The sequence below is a fragment of the Belonocnema kinseyi genome, chromosome 4 (genome assembly GCF_010883055.1).
Source record: "Belonocnema kinseyi isolate 2016_QV_RU_SX_M_011 chromosome 4, B_treatae_v1, whole genome shotgun sequence".
Lineage (NCBI taxonomy): Eukaryota > Metazoa > Arthropoda > Insecta > Hymenoptera > Cynipidae > Belonocnema > Belonocnema kinseyi.
The window spans coordinates 27,984,627-28,000,943 of record NC_046660.1 but is presented as its reverse complement, the minus strand read 5'-3'; the positions used below and the strand labels follow the sequence as shown (position 1 = coordinate 28,000,943).

The window sequence follows — 16,317 nt, the reverse complement described above, 5'->3', positions numbered from 1 at the left end:
TACATAAACGTAGGATAATGTCTTCTAATGCTCTCCTGAAATTTTGAGTTCGATATTTGATTTACAAAAAAAGTTCTATGGTTCAAAAAAAAATTTTGTTCATTAGAAAAAAGAGGTTGGTAATGTAGGAATTCCACTGTGTCGCATGCCCTTAAAAGCAGAATATTTGTGTAGGGTAGGAAACAAAGGAAGTCACAAACTAATAGCTAGGGCGAGATGTGGCAATTTAGAGGAAAAATCTAGATATTGGTTAGACGAAGGAAGTCAGATGTGCGCTTTATGTAAAAGAGAAAAAGGTACACTGGAACATTTAATTAGAGACTGCGAATTAATAGATAGACCAAATTTAGAAATTGAAGAAATGTTAAATGGTAGGGCAGGCAATAAGAATGTGTGTAATTGGTTAAGGATTTTGGAAAAGCGAAAAGAGGATGTAATTAACTCTAGATAAGTAGAGAAATCTATAATATGAGTGTATAGAGCACCATTATTGTTACTATTAATCCATATAGAGATTCTATTTTGTTTTAGTTGTCAAAAAAAATCCTTGAATGCAAGAGTGAATGGATAAGAAAAAGAAATGTAAACCAAGTCCAATTTTTCAAGGCCGTTGGCTTGAAAAATAAATAAATATCTATCTATCATTGCCTGAAATTTTAAATAATATTTCATTGATACAAAAAATTCGCATTCAGTTTATTTTTTTTTAAAACATTTTTCTTACTTTTCGATTTTGTTTTCAGAGCAATTGACACTTTTATAAGGTATCGACTTGAAATTAAAATAACTTAGTAAATGTCATTTAAATTCAAGTTATGTATTTGCACGAATTATTCATATATTTTTATATTATATTTCAGATATTAGGTTACCGAAAGCACATTTTTCAGGATTGCTAAAAATCAGGGAATTCCAGAAAATCAGGAAAAGCCAGGGAATTTAAAACCAATCTGGGGAAAGTCAGGCAATTTTCGATAAACTAAATTTGAAGATAAGTTTATTGAATTTTTTTGCTTGAAAATTCATCTATTTTGGTTAAAATTGTATCTTTTTTGGTTAAAAATCACAACTATTTGTTTGGAAATTAATCTATTTCGGTTGAATTCACCTGTTTTTGGTTGCAATTAAAACTTTTTTTGTAGAAATATCAAATATTACTTTTTTTGTTGTTGAAAATTCACCTTTTTGGATGAAAATTAAACTAATTATTCGAAAGTGGAAGTACTTAATTGAAAATTCATTTTTTTTAGTTGATGATTCATCATTTTAGTAAAAAAAACACTTTTGTTGTTAAAAATTTAATTATTTTGTTAACAAATATTTTATTGGTTGAAAATTCAACTGCATGGCTGAAAACTTTTGTTACACAATATTAGTCTTTTTGATAAATAATTAATTTCTCTGATTCAATAAAATTCAACTCAACATTTTTTTGTCGAAAATTGATCTTTTTCTATCAAAATCGCAATTGCTTGGTTAAAAATTTATCTCTTTAGTTGAAAATTGAACTATTTAATTGAAAATGTATTGTAATTTCGAATGTTTTTTTTATTGAAAATTCGTTTAGTAGCAAATTAATCTTTCTAGTTTAAAATTTAATTGTTTTAAATTAAAAAATCATTTTTTTTGGGTGCAAATGTAACTACTATGTTATAAATTAGTTTTTTTATTTGTAAAAAATTCATTTTATTAACTGAAAATTTAGAAATATATCTTTTTTGTTTCAAATGAAAATTCTTGTATTAAACATTAATTTCTTTAAAACAAAATTAAATTATTCAATTTTTTTGTGAAAAATTAATCGTTTTTTAAAGAAATTTAATCTTCTGAGTTGAAAATTTTACTATTTCATTGAAAAAAATATTTTATTTATTTTTGTTACTAGAATTGAATTACTCTATTTATGGTTGAAACTTTATCTTTTTTTTTGTAAGTTCCAATTTGCATTTTTGTGTAGAAATTTATTCTTATGGATTGAAAGTTCAACTATTCGGTTAGATTTTATTGAAAATTCGTTTTTTTTTTTTTTTGGTTTAGTTTTGAAAATTCATCTTCTTTGGTTAAAAATGTAACTACTTAATTGAAAGTGGAAGTGGTTGATAATTCATAACTTTAGTTAAAAAGCCGTTTTTTGTTTAAGGTTTAATTCATTTGTTAACAAATATTTTTTTCGTGAGAAATTTCTGTATTATTTTTAAAAAAATTTTTTTGTGATAGAATATTAATCTTCTTTGTTAAAAATTTATCTTTTTTATTGAAATTTCGTTTTTATGGTTAAAAAGTAGTTTCTTTTATTAAAAAATAATATTTTCACTAAAAACTTGACTCATATTTTTTTAACGAAAATTGATCTTTTTTCATGGAAACTTAATAATCTTCTTAGTTGTGAATGCATATCTTTAGTTGAAAAATGAACTGTTTCATTGTAAATTTATTTTATCTGGTAAAAAATTAATTATTTCCTACCAATTTAATTTTTCTACAATTTTGCAGGTTTCACCATTTTCAATTATTAAATAAAGTTTTAGAATTAAACTTAATTTATTGTTAAAAATTCATTTCTTCGGATGAAAATTTAACTGGTTTCTTATCATTTTTTTTTTGTAGATAATTTAACTAATCTTTTTTTGGGCAATATTCAAAAAATAATGTAAAAAATCAGGTATTTTGTTGAAAATTTGTCTTTTTTTTTTTTAGAAAATTAACCTTTTGGGTTGAAAGTGCAACTGTTTCGTAAGTATGTAATTTATTTGTTTGGTTGACGATTTCTCATTTTAGTAAAAATTCATTTCTTTAAATGACAATTAAACTATTCGATTTTTTGCCAAAAACTAATCTTTTTTAATAAAAGTGTGGTCTTGATGGTTAAAAATTTTGCTATTTGCTTGAAAAAATATTTTATTTAATTGAAAATTAATTTTTTTACTGATAATCGACCAATTCTATTATTGGACCGGAATTTTACTATTTTGTGGGAAATACGTTGTTCTTTTGGTTGAACATATATTTTTGCATTTTAAAATTGAGTTATGATATTTTTAGTTGAAACTTGATTTTTTTTTAGTTGAAAATTCTCCTATTTTGTTAAAAAATTGTATTTTTGGGTAAAAAACTTATTCTTTTGGGTTGAAAATTCAACTTTTTGGTTCGATTTTTTGTTGTTGTGAATTCATAATTTTTGTTAAAATTTAATTTCCTTAAGTGAAAATTGAACTATTCCATATTTTGTGTGGAAAATTAATTTTTTGAGTTGAAAATTGAACTGTCTTTCGTCAAAAATTTCCGCGTTTTGTTAAAAATTGGTATTCTTTTTTTACTTTTGGTTTGAAAATTCAACTGTTTGGTTAGCAATTTTTTAGTTTTTGAAGATTCATAATTTTAGTTCAAAATTCATTTTTTAAAGGGAAAATTGCAATATTCCATTTATATTGTTGAAAACTCGTCTTTTTTCTATAGAAAATTAAACTTTTTTATTAAAAATGATATTTTGGGTTTAAAACTCAAATATTTTGCAGAAAATTCTTCTTTTTGCCTTGGAAATTAATTGTTTAAACCGAAAATTTCATTCATCCATTTACCTTTTTGTTTTTGAAATTCATATTTTTTTAGTTGAAAGTTGAACTTTTTTGTAAAAATTCATATTTTTGGGTTTAAAGCCCAAAGATTTTGCAGAAATATCTTTTTGGCTTGAAAATTTATCTTTTGGAGTTGAAAAGTCAAATATTTGATTGACAATTTATATTTTTTGTTGGAAACTCATTTATTTTGTTAGAAACTCGTCTTTTTTGGGGTTCAAATTTAACTTTTTTTTGTTCACAATTGATATTTTTTTTGCATAAAATTTTTCTTTTTGCGTTGAAAATTAATTGTTTTAATTAATGTTAATTAATTCATGTTTTAATTAATATTTGGTTGAAAATTCATGTACTTTATACTTAATTTGCGGAAGGCCCCTTATAAAATTCTCTTCAATAAAAGTGTTTAAAATAAATGTATAAATAATCATTTTTATACATTAACATTATTGATCGACTAGGTGCAAAGTTCTTTTTATACAGCAAAGAAAAATTTATAAAGTCCAGGGAAAATTCAAAACTAATAAAATATTAATAAAAATTTAATAAATTTATTAAATATAACTAAAATAATAATAATAATAATAATAATAAAAAGGTGAGGGAATTTTGAAATTGGGATTTTATAGCAACCTTGTTTTTCCATTATTCATCTATAATTATATTACACTTACCTGCAGAATTCTAATTGACTGATCCAGTACAGATTTGAGATCAGTAGTGTAATCCGCACAAGGTACCGGCAGTCTTGAAAAGTGTACTTGCATGAGCAGAAAGGCTTTTGTGTTTGGAGAATCGTAGGTAAGCCGATCAACTTGATATCGACACAATTTTGCTAGTTCCCTATTATAGAATTTAAAATCGAATTAATTCAATTAATTTTCATATAAAGAGAATTTTGGGATGGTAAAAATTATTTCATTTTACGTCGAGTTCATTTGAATTTCAAATAATTCGATGAAATTTATAAGATGTCCAGTGAAATCAAACGAATAGGAAAAAATAAAAAAAATCCGAAAAATCCCATCTATTGTGGTAAAATTGAACTGAATTAAAGGAAATTTGAAAAAAATTAGAACTAGATTAAATTCATAAAAATTCAAGTAAATTGAAAATAATTCAAGATAATTCCAAGGAATTTAAAAGAATGAAGGATAAATTAATAAAAATTCAGAGTTAATTGTAAATGAATTTAAATTATTTGCAAAAAATATTGGAAAATCTCCCACTCTTCGTTAACAACTTCTTTGATATCCATTAAAATAGTATGAAATTCTATGAAATCTGATATTTTCAGAAATACTGGAAAATTTATTAAAATACCTTAAGTGCTTTAATATCATTAAAATCAGCACAAATCGTGTAAAATCCCGTAAAATATTTTAAAATATTCTAAAACCTTATAGGTCCTATAATCTCCTTAAAAATATTTCAAATTTTAAGAAATTCTTCAAATCCCGATGCTTTTTTTTTATAATTTCCGTCAAATTATTGAAATTCGTGAAAATCTTTTGAAATCTCTTCAAATGTTTTTAAATCTCTTGAATATTCCTTGCATTTTTTTTTTAAATACGCTTTAATATTTCAAATACTTTGGAATCAGTCTAAATGATTAAAATCTATTAAAAATACCCTAAAATATTTTCAAATGCTTCAGTAACTTCTGAAATTCCTTCAGATTAATTAAATAAATTGTAAACTTTTTTGGAGTGTTTTAAAATATCCTAAACACTTCAAAACCTTTTAAATCCCATAAAAAATTGAAATCAATCAAAAACTCTTTGGCAACTTTTTAAATACCCTGAAATATTACAAAATTGTATCATTACAAAATTGTAAAATACTTTAGAATTACTTAAAATAATGAAAATATACTACAAATTCCATAAAATATTTGAAATACTTTAAAATATTATGAAAATCCTTCAAATTTTTTAAATAAATTGCAAAATTCTTTGAATTCTTAAAATATCCTAAATATTTCCAACCCTGTGGAATCCCTTCAAAACATTGAAATCCATCAAAATTTTATTAGAATCTTTTAAACTACCCTAAAATAATTCAAAACTTTTACAATCCCTTGAATTAAATTTTCTTTTAAATTCCTTGCAACTTTTAAAAGCTCTTGAAAATTCCTTGCAATTCTTAAAAAATAACTTTAAATATTTCAAATACTTTGAAATCACTTTAAATTAATGAAATATATTACAAATTCCATAAAATATTTCAAATCCTTCAGAATCTTCTGAAATTCCTTCAGATTATTGAAGTAAATTGTAAAATTCTTGGAAGTCTTTTAAAATATCCTAAATACTTAAAACCTTTGAAATTCCTGTAAAAAATTTAAATACATACAAAAATCCTTGGAATATTTTAGGCTACCCAAAAATAATTCAAATCTTTTAGAATCTCTAACAAATATTTTAATGGTCTTGCAAATACCTAGGAATTAAAAAAAAACCCTGAAATATTACGAATTCTTTGAAATCTTTTACAATCCCTTGAAACTATTTAAAGCTTTTGAAAATTCCTTGGAATTTTAAAAAATACTTTAAAGTCTTTAAAATCCCTTCAAATCGTTAAAATCAATAAAAAATTCCTTGGAATATTTTTAAATACCCTAAAATAAATCAAATCCTTAAGAATCACTGACATTTTTCAAAGTTCTTGAAAATTCCTTGGAATTAAAAAAAAAAAAACCTCACAAATGTGAAAAATCCTTTGAAACTTTTTAAGGTATTTATTAAAATTCCTTGGAATTTTAATAAATACCTGAAAGTCTTTTAAAATCCGTTGGAATCCTTTCAAATGATTGAAATCAATTAAAAATTCCTTGGAGTCTTTTAAAATACCCTAAAAAATTTCAAATATTTAAGAATCCCTTGAAAATTCCTTGATTTTTCCTAAAAATACCCTTAAATATTTTAAATACTTTGGAATCACTTTAAATTAATGAAATCGATTGGAAATTCCCTAAAATATTTCAAATCGTTTAAAATCTTCGAAATTCCCTTCAATTTATTGAGATCAATTAATAACTCATTAGAATCCTTTAAAATACCCTAAAATATTTAAAATCTTTTAGAATTCCTTGAAAATTCTTTGGAATTTCAAAAAATACCCTAAAAAGTCTTTAAAATCCTTTGAAATCCCTTCAAATGATTACAATCTATTAAAAAATCTTTGGAATCTTTTTAAATTATCCGCATAACTATTACAAACTCTTGGAATTTCCATTAAATTATTGAAATCAATGAAAGATTCCTTGGAATCTCCTAAAATAATCTAAAAACATTTCAATTTTTCAGAATCTATTGAAATTTTGAAAGCCCTTGAAAATTACTCGGAATATAAAAAAAAACCTATAATATTACAAATAGTTTGAAATCTTTTGAAGTCCATTTAAACTTTTTAAAGCTCTTGAAATTTTCTTGGAATTTCAAAAAATACCCTAAAGTCTTTAAAATCCTTTGACATACCTTTAAATGATTGAAATCAATTAAAAATGTCTTGAAATCTTTTTAAAAACCTTAAAATAATTCAAATCTTTCAGAATCCCATCAAATTTTTGAAAGTTCTTGAAAATTACTTCGACTTTGAAAAATAAAACTAAAAATATGACGAATTTATTTAAATTCCTTGAAACTTTAAAAATCAATTTAAAAGTCCTTACAATCTTTCAAAATACTCTAAAATATTACAAACCCTTTGAAATCCCATCAAATTATTAAAATACATTAAAAGTGACTTGGAATCTTTTCAAATAAACTTAAGTATTTCAATTACTTTGATATTTTTTTCAATTTAGCATACTTTGAAATCCCAGAAAATTATTGAAATCTATGAAAAAGTCCTGGGAATTTTCTAAAATAATCAAAATATATTTCAATCTTTCAGAATAATCTGAAATTCCTTCAGGTTATTAAAATCAATTGTAAAATTCCTTGGAATCTTTTAAAATATCCTAAATATTTCAAAATCTTTGAAATTCCTTAAAAAACATTTAAATCAAAATTACATTGGAATATTTTAAACTACCTTAGAATTGAAAAAAAAACTCAAATTTTACGAATCCTTAATCAATTTTTTTTTTTAATTCCTTGAAACTATTTTAAAGCTCTTAAAAATTTCATGGAATATTTTTAAATGCACTTAAATATTTCAAATACTTTGAAATCACTTCAAATTAATGAAATATATTACAAATTCCCTAAAATATTTCAAATTCTTCAGAATCATCGGAAATATCTACAGAATATTAAAATCAATTGTAAAATTCTTTGGAGCCTTTCAAAACAAATTCTTTTGAACATTTTAAAATACCCGAAAATATTACAAACCTTTCAGAATACCATAAAACTTTTGAAAGCTCTTGAAAATTCTTTGGAATTAAATAAAAAGGCTCTAAAAAATCTTAAAAATCCGTTGAAATCTCTTCAAATGATTGAAATAAATTAAAAATTCCCTAGAATCTTTTTAAAATACCCTAAAATATTTCAAATTCTATCAAATATTTTTCAAGCTCTAGAAAAATATTTCAAATTTAAAAAAAAAAACCTTAAACTCTTTTAAAATCCTTTGGAATCCCTTCAAATGATTGAAATCTATTTTTAAAAAAGTTCTTGGAATATATTAAAAAAGGAGATAAATTATGCTACGACTGGATCCAGATAATTAAATAATTTAAATTTATAATTTACATATATAATTTATAATCATTATAATTGATATATTATATAATTATCATTTATAAATTTATAATTTTTAAAATAATTAATATAATTTAAGTAATTTCATTGACTCGATTGAATTAATAAATTGAATTAATAAAAATAAATGAATAAAGCTTACTCATTCAGTAGATCTTCGTTGTGCCTTACGGGAAATTGATCGTACTCGTGGGCATTACACATAATTCTTAGATACTGCTCAACAGACAGATTGTCTTTTAACGCTTCTTTGAACATCAAAGTCGTTTGATGTGACAAATAGTAAAATGAAGCTATTCTGCCCATCGGAAGAGGGACTAAGACTTGTTCTTCCTGAACAAAAAAATAAATCATAAATTATTACATATCAAGCTTTTTTTAAACATTTACAAAATTATATAAGAAATGTAAAAAAAAAAACATAAAATATTAATTTTATTACATTTAAAAAATAAGTATCATCTTCGCAGGGCCTAAAATGTTGCATTATCTCTTTGCTTGTAAATGTCAACTATTATATTTTTAGTTATAGACTATTCATCTTTTTTTGGTTAAAAATTTAATTAATTCATTGAAAATTAACTATATTTATGAATCTTCAACAATTTGGTTGACATTTTTTTCTTTCTTGACTGAAAAATCTTTCTTGGTTAGAAATTGAATTCTTGTATTGAAAATTCGTTTCCTCTTGGTTGATTATTTATATCTTCTAGATGAAAATTTTGAAAATTTGTTCTTTCTTGACTAAAAAAAAATCTTATTTGGTTGAAAACTCGTCTTTTTGATGTTGACATTTCAAAAATTTGTTTATCATTTTTTCCTCCCTTGACTAGAAATTCTTTCTTTGTTAAAATATCAACTTTTTTTTACATAAATTCGTTTTTCCCTGGTTGATAATTTATATTTTTAAGTTGAAAATTTATATATTTGGTTTAACATTAATTTCTTGGTGTTAAAAATTCATAATATTAGTTCCAAATTCTCTCTTCGTTTAAAAATTGGACTATTTTGTTGAAAATTCGTTTATATTTATTTAAATTAATTTTGAATGAAAAAATTAATCTATTCCAGTTTAAGATTCATTATTTGAAAATCCAACTATTTCGATAGAAAATGTAACTATTTTGTTCGAAAAAATCGCCTTTTTGACGTAAAAATTCACCAATTTGATTGAAATTGTTTTTTCTTTGTATACAGAAAAATATTCTTTTCTTTTAAAAATTCGTTTCTTCAGTTAAAAATTTTTTTTTAATTCGCCTATGTTTACTTGAGAATTAATTTGTTCTCTAAACATTTAACTATTCCATTTTTGGTTGAAAATTCGTTTTTATGGACAGAAAATTCAATTATTGGATTGAAAGTTCTTTTTTCTGGTCGAAAATGAATCTTCTTCGTTAAAAATTAATTCATTCGTTGAAAGTTGAATTACTTTGTTAAAAATTAATTTTTATTAGTTGAAAAATGATCTTTTTGGTTAAAAATGTAACTATTTCGTTAAAAATTCATATTTTCGTGTGCAAAATTCAACTGTTTTGTAGTAAATTAATCTTTTTACGTTAAAATTTATATTATTATAGTCTACAATTCAATTATTTGATTAAAAACTTATACTTTTTTTTTTTTTTTTGAAAATTCATGCATTTTATTAAAAAATCGCCTTTTTGGCAGAAAATTAATTTTATAGTTGAAATTTTAGTTACTTGGTCGAAAGTTGAAGTATTTTTGGGTTAAAAATTCTATTAGAATAATTTTTTGAATAAAAATTAATTTCTTTGGTTGAAAATTTAACCATTTTGCCTACAAATTACGTTTTTTAGTTGAAAATTTGTTTTTTTGGGGTTGAAAATTAATTTTTTTAACTGAATATTTTCACTATTCCGTTTTTGGTTAAAAATTTAACTATTTTGTGGAAAATTCATATTTTTGTATGCAAAATTGAACCGTTTTGTAGAAAATTAGTCGTTTCTAGTTAAAAATTCTATTATTATAGCGAACAATTCAATTATTTGATTGAAAATTCATGTACTTTGTGGAAAATTCGTCTTTTTTGGGCAAAAATTAATCTTCTTGGTTCAAAATTCGGCTATTTGGTTGAAAGTTGAACTAATTAGTTAAAGATTAATTTTATTAGTTGAAGATTCATTTCTATGATAGAAAATTTAACAATTTTGGATAAAAATTACGTTTTTCTGTTCGGTTGAACATTCATTTTTTTTTGTTTTTAATTCTTTTAAATGAATATTTTCACTATTACAATTTTAGTTAAAAACCAGTCGTTTTTAATTAAAAACTCAACTATTAAATTGAAAATTCATGTGGTTTTTTTTTAAGTTCGTCTTTTTTGTAGAAAATAAATTTTATTGGTTAAAAATTTAGTTCTTTGTTAAAAATTAATTTTATTAGTTGAAAATTTATCTCTTTGTTCAAAAACGTAACTATTTTGTTAAAAATTAAATTTTTATGTTGAATATTAGTTTTTTCTTTGGTTTTAAGTTTCAGGTTTCAATTGTATTTTGTCGAAAATGCGTCTTTTTGGTTGTAAATTAATCTTCATGGTTAAAAAATCGACTAATTTGTTAAAAATTAATTTTATTCGTTGAAGACTTATTTCTTTGGTTGAAAATTTAACAATTTCGTATGAAAATTAATTTGTTATCTAAACATTTAACTATTCCATTTTTGGTTGAAAATTCGTTTTTATGGAATTAAAAATTAATTTTTTTAATTGAAAATTTTCACTATTACATTTTTAGTTAAAAATTGATCGTTATTGGCTGAAAACTTAACTATTGGATTCAAAATTCGTCTTTTTGGTCGAAAATTAAACTTCTTGGATGGACATTTATTTACTTGGTTGAAAATTTACTTACTTGGTTGAAAGTTGAAGTAATATGTAGAAAATTAATTTTATTAGTTGTAAATTTATCTCTTTGGTTACAAATTTAACTATTTTGTTAAAAATTCAACTGTTTTGTAGAAAATTATTATTCTTGGGTCAAAAATTCTATTATTATAGTCAAAAATTCGACCATTTGTTGTAAAGTTCAACGAATTTGTTGAGAATTAATTTTATTATAAATTCAGGTATTTTGTTCAAAATTAGTGTTTATTGTAGAAAATTAATCATCTGGTGAAACGGTTTGGTTAAAAATTCGTTTTTTCTTTGGTTGATAGTAATTTTTTGAATTAATAACTCAACTGTTACATTTTTTGTTCAAAATCTCTTTTTATTTTTATTTATTTAGTGAAAGATGCCTCACTTTCGTAGAAAATTCATTTCTTTCGTAAAAAATTCTCAAAAATGTAACTGTTTTCTTGAGAATTCGTCTTTTTGGCTTGGAAATTAATTTTGTTTTTCTAGAATTTTCATCTTTTTTTGGTTATAACTGCAACTTTTCAATTAAAAGTAATTCTCTTTTAATTATTTTTTTGGAAAATTCAAGAATTTGGTAGAAAATTCAACTATTTAGTCGAAAGTTGAAGAACTTTCTTAAAAATTCATTTCCATGGTTATAATTCCAATATTTTGTTAAAAATTCGTCTTTTTTAGTAGAAAATTAATCCTTTCGGTTGAAAATCTGACTACCTTGTTGAAAATTTATTTATTTTGTTGGAATTTCATCTTTTTTTAATAGAAAATCAATTTTTTTGTTAACTTTTTTCGGTTGTAAATTTGATTAATTTTTTGTTGTTGAAAACTTATCTTTTTTATCTGAAAATTCAGGTAATTTTTTGAAAATTAGTGCTTTTTTATAGAAAAGTAATCTTCTTGGCTCAAATTTTTGATTGAAAATATGTTTTTTTTTTCTTTAGTTGAAAGTTAATTTTTTAATTGAAAACTCAACTGTTCAATTTCTTGTGGGAAATTTCTTTTTTTTTTTCAGTTGAAAATGCAAGTTCATATTTCGCGAAAAATCTTTTTAAAAAATCGTTTTTCTGACAGAAAATTGAACTATTTGGTTAAAAATTGATTTTGTTTGGTGAAAGATTCTTAATTTTCGTAGAAAATTCATTTCTTTATTTGAATTTTTTTTTTAAATTAGTCTTTTGTTTGGTAACAAATTAATCTTTTTGGTTGAAAACTCAACTGTTTTGTGCAAAGCTCGTATTTCCGGCTCGAAATTTCAAGAATGCGGTATAAAATTAAACTATTTAGTCGAGAGTTGAACTACTTTGTTGAAAAATCATTTCGTTTTTTGAAAATTCAACTATTTTGTTAAAAATCCATTTTCTTTTTCAGTGAAAATTAATTTTCTTTTATGAAAATTTAACAATTTCATTCTTAGTTGAATATTGATCATCTCGAGGAGAAAATTCATGTTTTCTGGTTGAAAATCAACAATTTTGTAAAAAGAAATATTTCGTTTTTATGGAAATTTATCAATTTCATTTGTGGTTAAAAACTTATTTTTAGTAGAAAATTCATTAAATTTGTTAAAAATTGTATTTTTTTTTATAGAAAATTAATCTTTTGGTTAATATTGTTTAAAATTCGTCTTTTTAGATAGAAAATAAATTTTTTATAACCAATACAACGTTTTAGTGTGAAATGAACTACTTTTCCTTAATGTTTCAAGTCTTTCGTTGAAAATTCGACTTTATTGATTACATTCTAATTTTTTTTATTATTTATTAAAATCTTTTTGGGTTGAAATATCAAATATTACAATTTTTTGAAAATTCATTTTTTAAAATTATAATTTAATTATTGTTTAACTAAAAATTAAGCTATTTAGTTGAAAATGTATGCAATTTGTCAAAAATCCTTTATTTTGTAGAAAATTCATTTCTATGGTTAAAATGCAACTATTTTCTTAAAAATTCGTCTTTTTTCGTTAGAAAATGAATCCTTAGGTTTGAAAATGTAACTATCCTGTGAAAATTTAACTGTTCCAGTTTTGGTAGAAAATTTCTTTCGTTTTTTTAGTTGAAAATTCAACTACATATTTCCTTAAAAATTCATGTAATTTTTGTGTGCAAACTTCAACCGTTTTGTAGAAAATAAGTCTTTTTGGGTTAAAAATTCTATTATTATGGTCAAAAATTCGATTATTTGCTGTAAATTTTAACTAATTTGTTAAGAATTAATTTTATTGCATGAAAAATCATTTCTTTGGTTGAAAATTTAACAAATTAGGCTAATAATCACGCTTTTGGTTGAAAATTATTTTTTTATCTAATCATTAAACTGTTCCACCTTTGGTTAAAAACTGATGGTTCTTAATTGAAAATTCAACTATGGGATTGAAAATTCATCTTTTTGATAGAAAATTAATCTTTTTAGTTGAAAATGTAGTTAATTGGTTAAAAGTTGAACTACTTTGTTAAAAATTAATATTTTTGTATGCAAAATTTAACCGTTTTGTAGAAAATAAGTCATTTGGTTTAAAAATTCTATTATTATAGTCAAAAATTCAATTTTTTCTGAAAAGTTCAACTTTTTTTGCTAAGAATTAATTTTATTGGATTAAAATTAATTTCTTTGGCTAAAAATTTAACAATTTTGGCTAATAATTACGTTTTTTAGTTGGAAATTAATTTTTTATCCAAGCATTTTACTATTCCACTTTTTGTTGAAAATTCATTTTTTTTTAATCAATTCTTTTAAATGAATATTTTCACTAAATTTTGGTTAAAAACTGCTCGTTTTTAATTGAAAATTCATATAATTTTTTGAAAATTTGCCTTTTTTGTAGAAAATTAATCTTCTTGTTTGAAAATTTATCTCCTTGGTTAAAAATTTAACTATTTTGTTGAAAATTCGTATTTCCGTGTGCAAAATTAAAATATTTTGAAAAAATTAGTCTTTTCGAGTCAAAACTTCTATAATTATAGTCAAGGAATCAACTCTCTGAATAAAAATTCCTGTAATATGTTGAAAATTCACCTTCTTTGATAGAAAATTAATCTTCTTGGTGAAAAATTCCACTATTTTGCTGAAAATTAATATTTCCATGTGATAAATTAAAATATTTTGTAAAAAATTATTTTTTTTCGGGTTAAAAATTCTATAATTATAGTCAACGATTCAACTATCTGATTAAAAATTCATGTACTTTGTAGAAAATTCGCTTTCTTTGATAGAAAATTAATCGTCTTCGTTAAAAATTCAACTATTTGCTTGAAAGTTAAACTAATTTGTTAAAAATTAATTTTATTAGTTAAAGATTCATTTCTATGGTAAAAAAATTAACAATTTTGGCTGAAGATTACGTTTTTTATTTGAAAAATATACTTTTTTTTTATCAAAGCATTTAACTATTCCAGTTTTGGTTAAAAACTAATGATTCTTAGTTGAAAATTCCACTATTGGATTAAAAATTCGTCTTTTTGGTAAAAAATTAATCTTCTTAGTTGAAAATGTAGTGAATTGGTTAAAAGTTGAAGTACTTTGTTAAAAATTAATTTTATTAGTTAAAAATTTATCTATTTTGTTCAAAATCTAACTATTTTGTTGAAAATTCGTATTTCCGTGTGCAAAATTAGAATATTTTGAAAAAATTAGTCTTTTTGAGTTAAAAAATACTTTAATTATAGTCAATAAAACAACTATCTGATAAAAAATTCATGCCATTTGTTGAAAATTCGCCTTCTTTGATAGAAAATTAATCTTCTTGTTGAAAATAATATTTCCGTGTGATAAATTTAAATATTTTGTAAAAAATTATTTTTTTCGGGTTAAAAATTCCATAATTATAGTCAACGAATCAACAATCTGATTAAAAATTCTAGTAATTGGTTGAAAATTCGCTTTCTTTGATAGAAAATTAATCTTCTTGGTTAAAAATTCGACTATTTGGTTGAAAGTTAAACTAATTTGTTTAAAATTAGTTTTTTTAGTTCAAGATTCATTTCTATGGTAGAAAATTTAACAATTTTAGCTGAAAATTACGTTTTTCACTAGAAAATTAATTTCTTATCTACACATTTAACTATTTCAATTTTTGTTTAAAATATATATATTTTTTTAAATTAATTCTTTTAAATGAATAGTTTCACTATTCCAATTTTGGTTAAAAACTGGTCTTTTTTAATTGAAAACTCAACTATTGTAATGAGAATTCATGTAATTTTTTGAAAATTTGCCTTTTTTGTAGAAAATTTATCTCTTTGGTTAAAAATTAATGTTATTAGTTGGAAATTTATCACTTTGGTATAAAAGTGAACTATTTTGTGGAAAATTGATATTTTTGTATGCAAAATTCAACAGTTTTGTAGAAAATTAGTCTTTTTGGGTTAAAAAATCGATTATTATAGTCCACAATTAAATTATTTTAATAAAAATTTATTTTTTGTTGTTAAAAATTCATGTATTTCACTAAAAATGCGTGTTTTTCGTAGAAAATTAATTTTATTAGTTGAAAATTTATCTCTTTGGTTTAAAACTGAACTTTTTTGCGAAATTCAACTGTTTTGTAGAAAATTTGTCTTTTTGGATTCAGAATTCTATTATTATAGTCAAAAAGTCTATTATTTGCTGAAAAGTTCAACTTATTTTCTAAGAATTAATTTTACTGGATTAAGATTCATTTCTTTGGTTGGAAATTAAACAATTTTGGCTAATTGAAAAATATTTTTTTTTATTAAAGCATTAAACTATTCCACTTTTGGGGTTAAAAATTGATAGTTCTTAGTTGAAATTTCAACTAATTGGATTAAAAATTCGTCTTTTTGGTGAAAAATTAATTTTACTAATTAAAAATTTATATCTCTGTTTATAAAATTTAACTATTTTCTTGAAAATTCAACTTTTTTGTAGAAAATTAGTTATTCTGGGTCAATATTTCAATTATTATAGTAAAAAATTCAACTGTTTGATTGAAAATTCATCAACTCTATTAACTCTCCAATATTCTTATTTGAAATCTCAGGAATTTAAGGGCATGTGACACAGCTAAATACCTATATTACCGACCACAGTTTTTCAATTAACTGAATGTTTTTTTGAACCTAAGAACTTTTTTTGTAAGTAAAATATCGAGCTGAAACTTCGGGAAATATATTAGAGTGCAATAAAGTACGTTTAGGTACTG

General features: G+C 22.4%; 1 protein-coding gene across 1 annotated transcript in view; it reads right to left on the bottom strand.

The window, feature by feature from the left end:
* Positions 1-443: 443 nt before the first annotated feature.
* The window catches only part of LOC117170806 (activating signal cointegrator 1 complex subunit 3), a 103,986-nt gene continuing 88,112 nt past the window's right edge, over positions 444-16,317 (bottom strand). The window contains exons 24-27 of the mRNA XM_033357845.1: positions 8,427-8,617; positions 4,250-4,418; positions 616-648; positions 444-461 (exon numbers count right to left, since the gene is read on the bottom strand). Of these exons, the coding sequence (XP_033213736.1) occupies positions 444-461; positions 616-648; positions 4,250-4,418; positions 8,427-8,617 (411 nt within the window). The remainder of the gene's footprint in view (positions 462-615; positions 649-4,249; positions 4,419-8,426; positions 8,618-16,317) is intronic.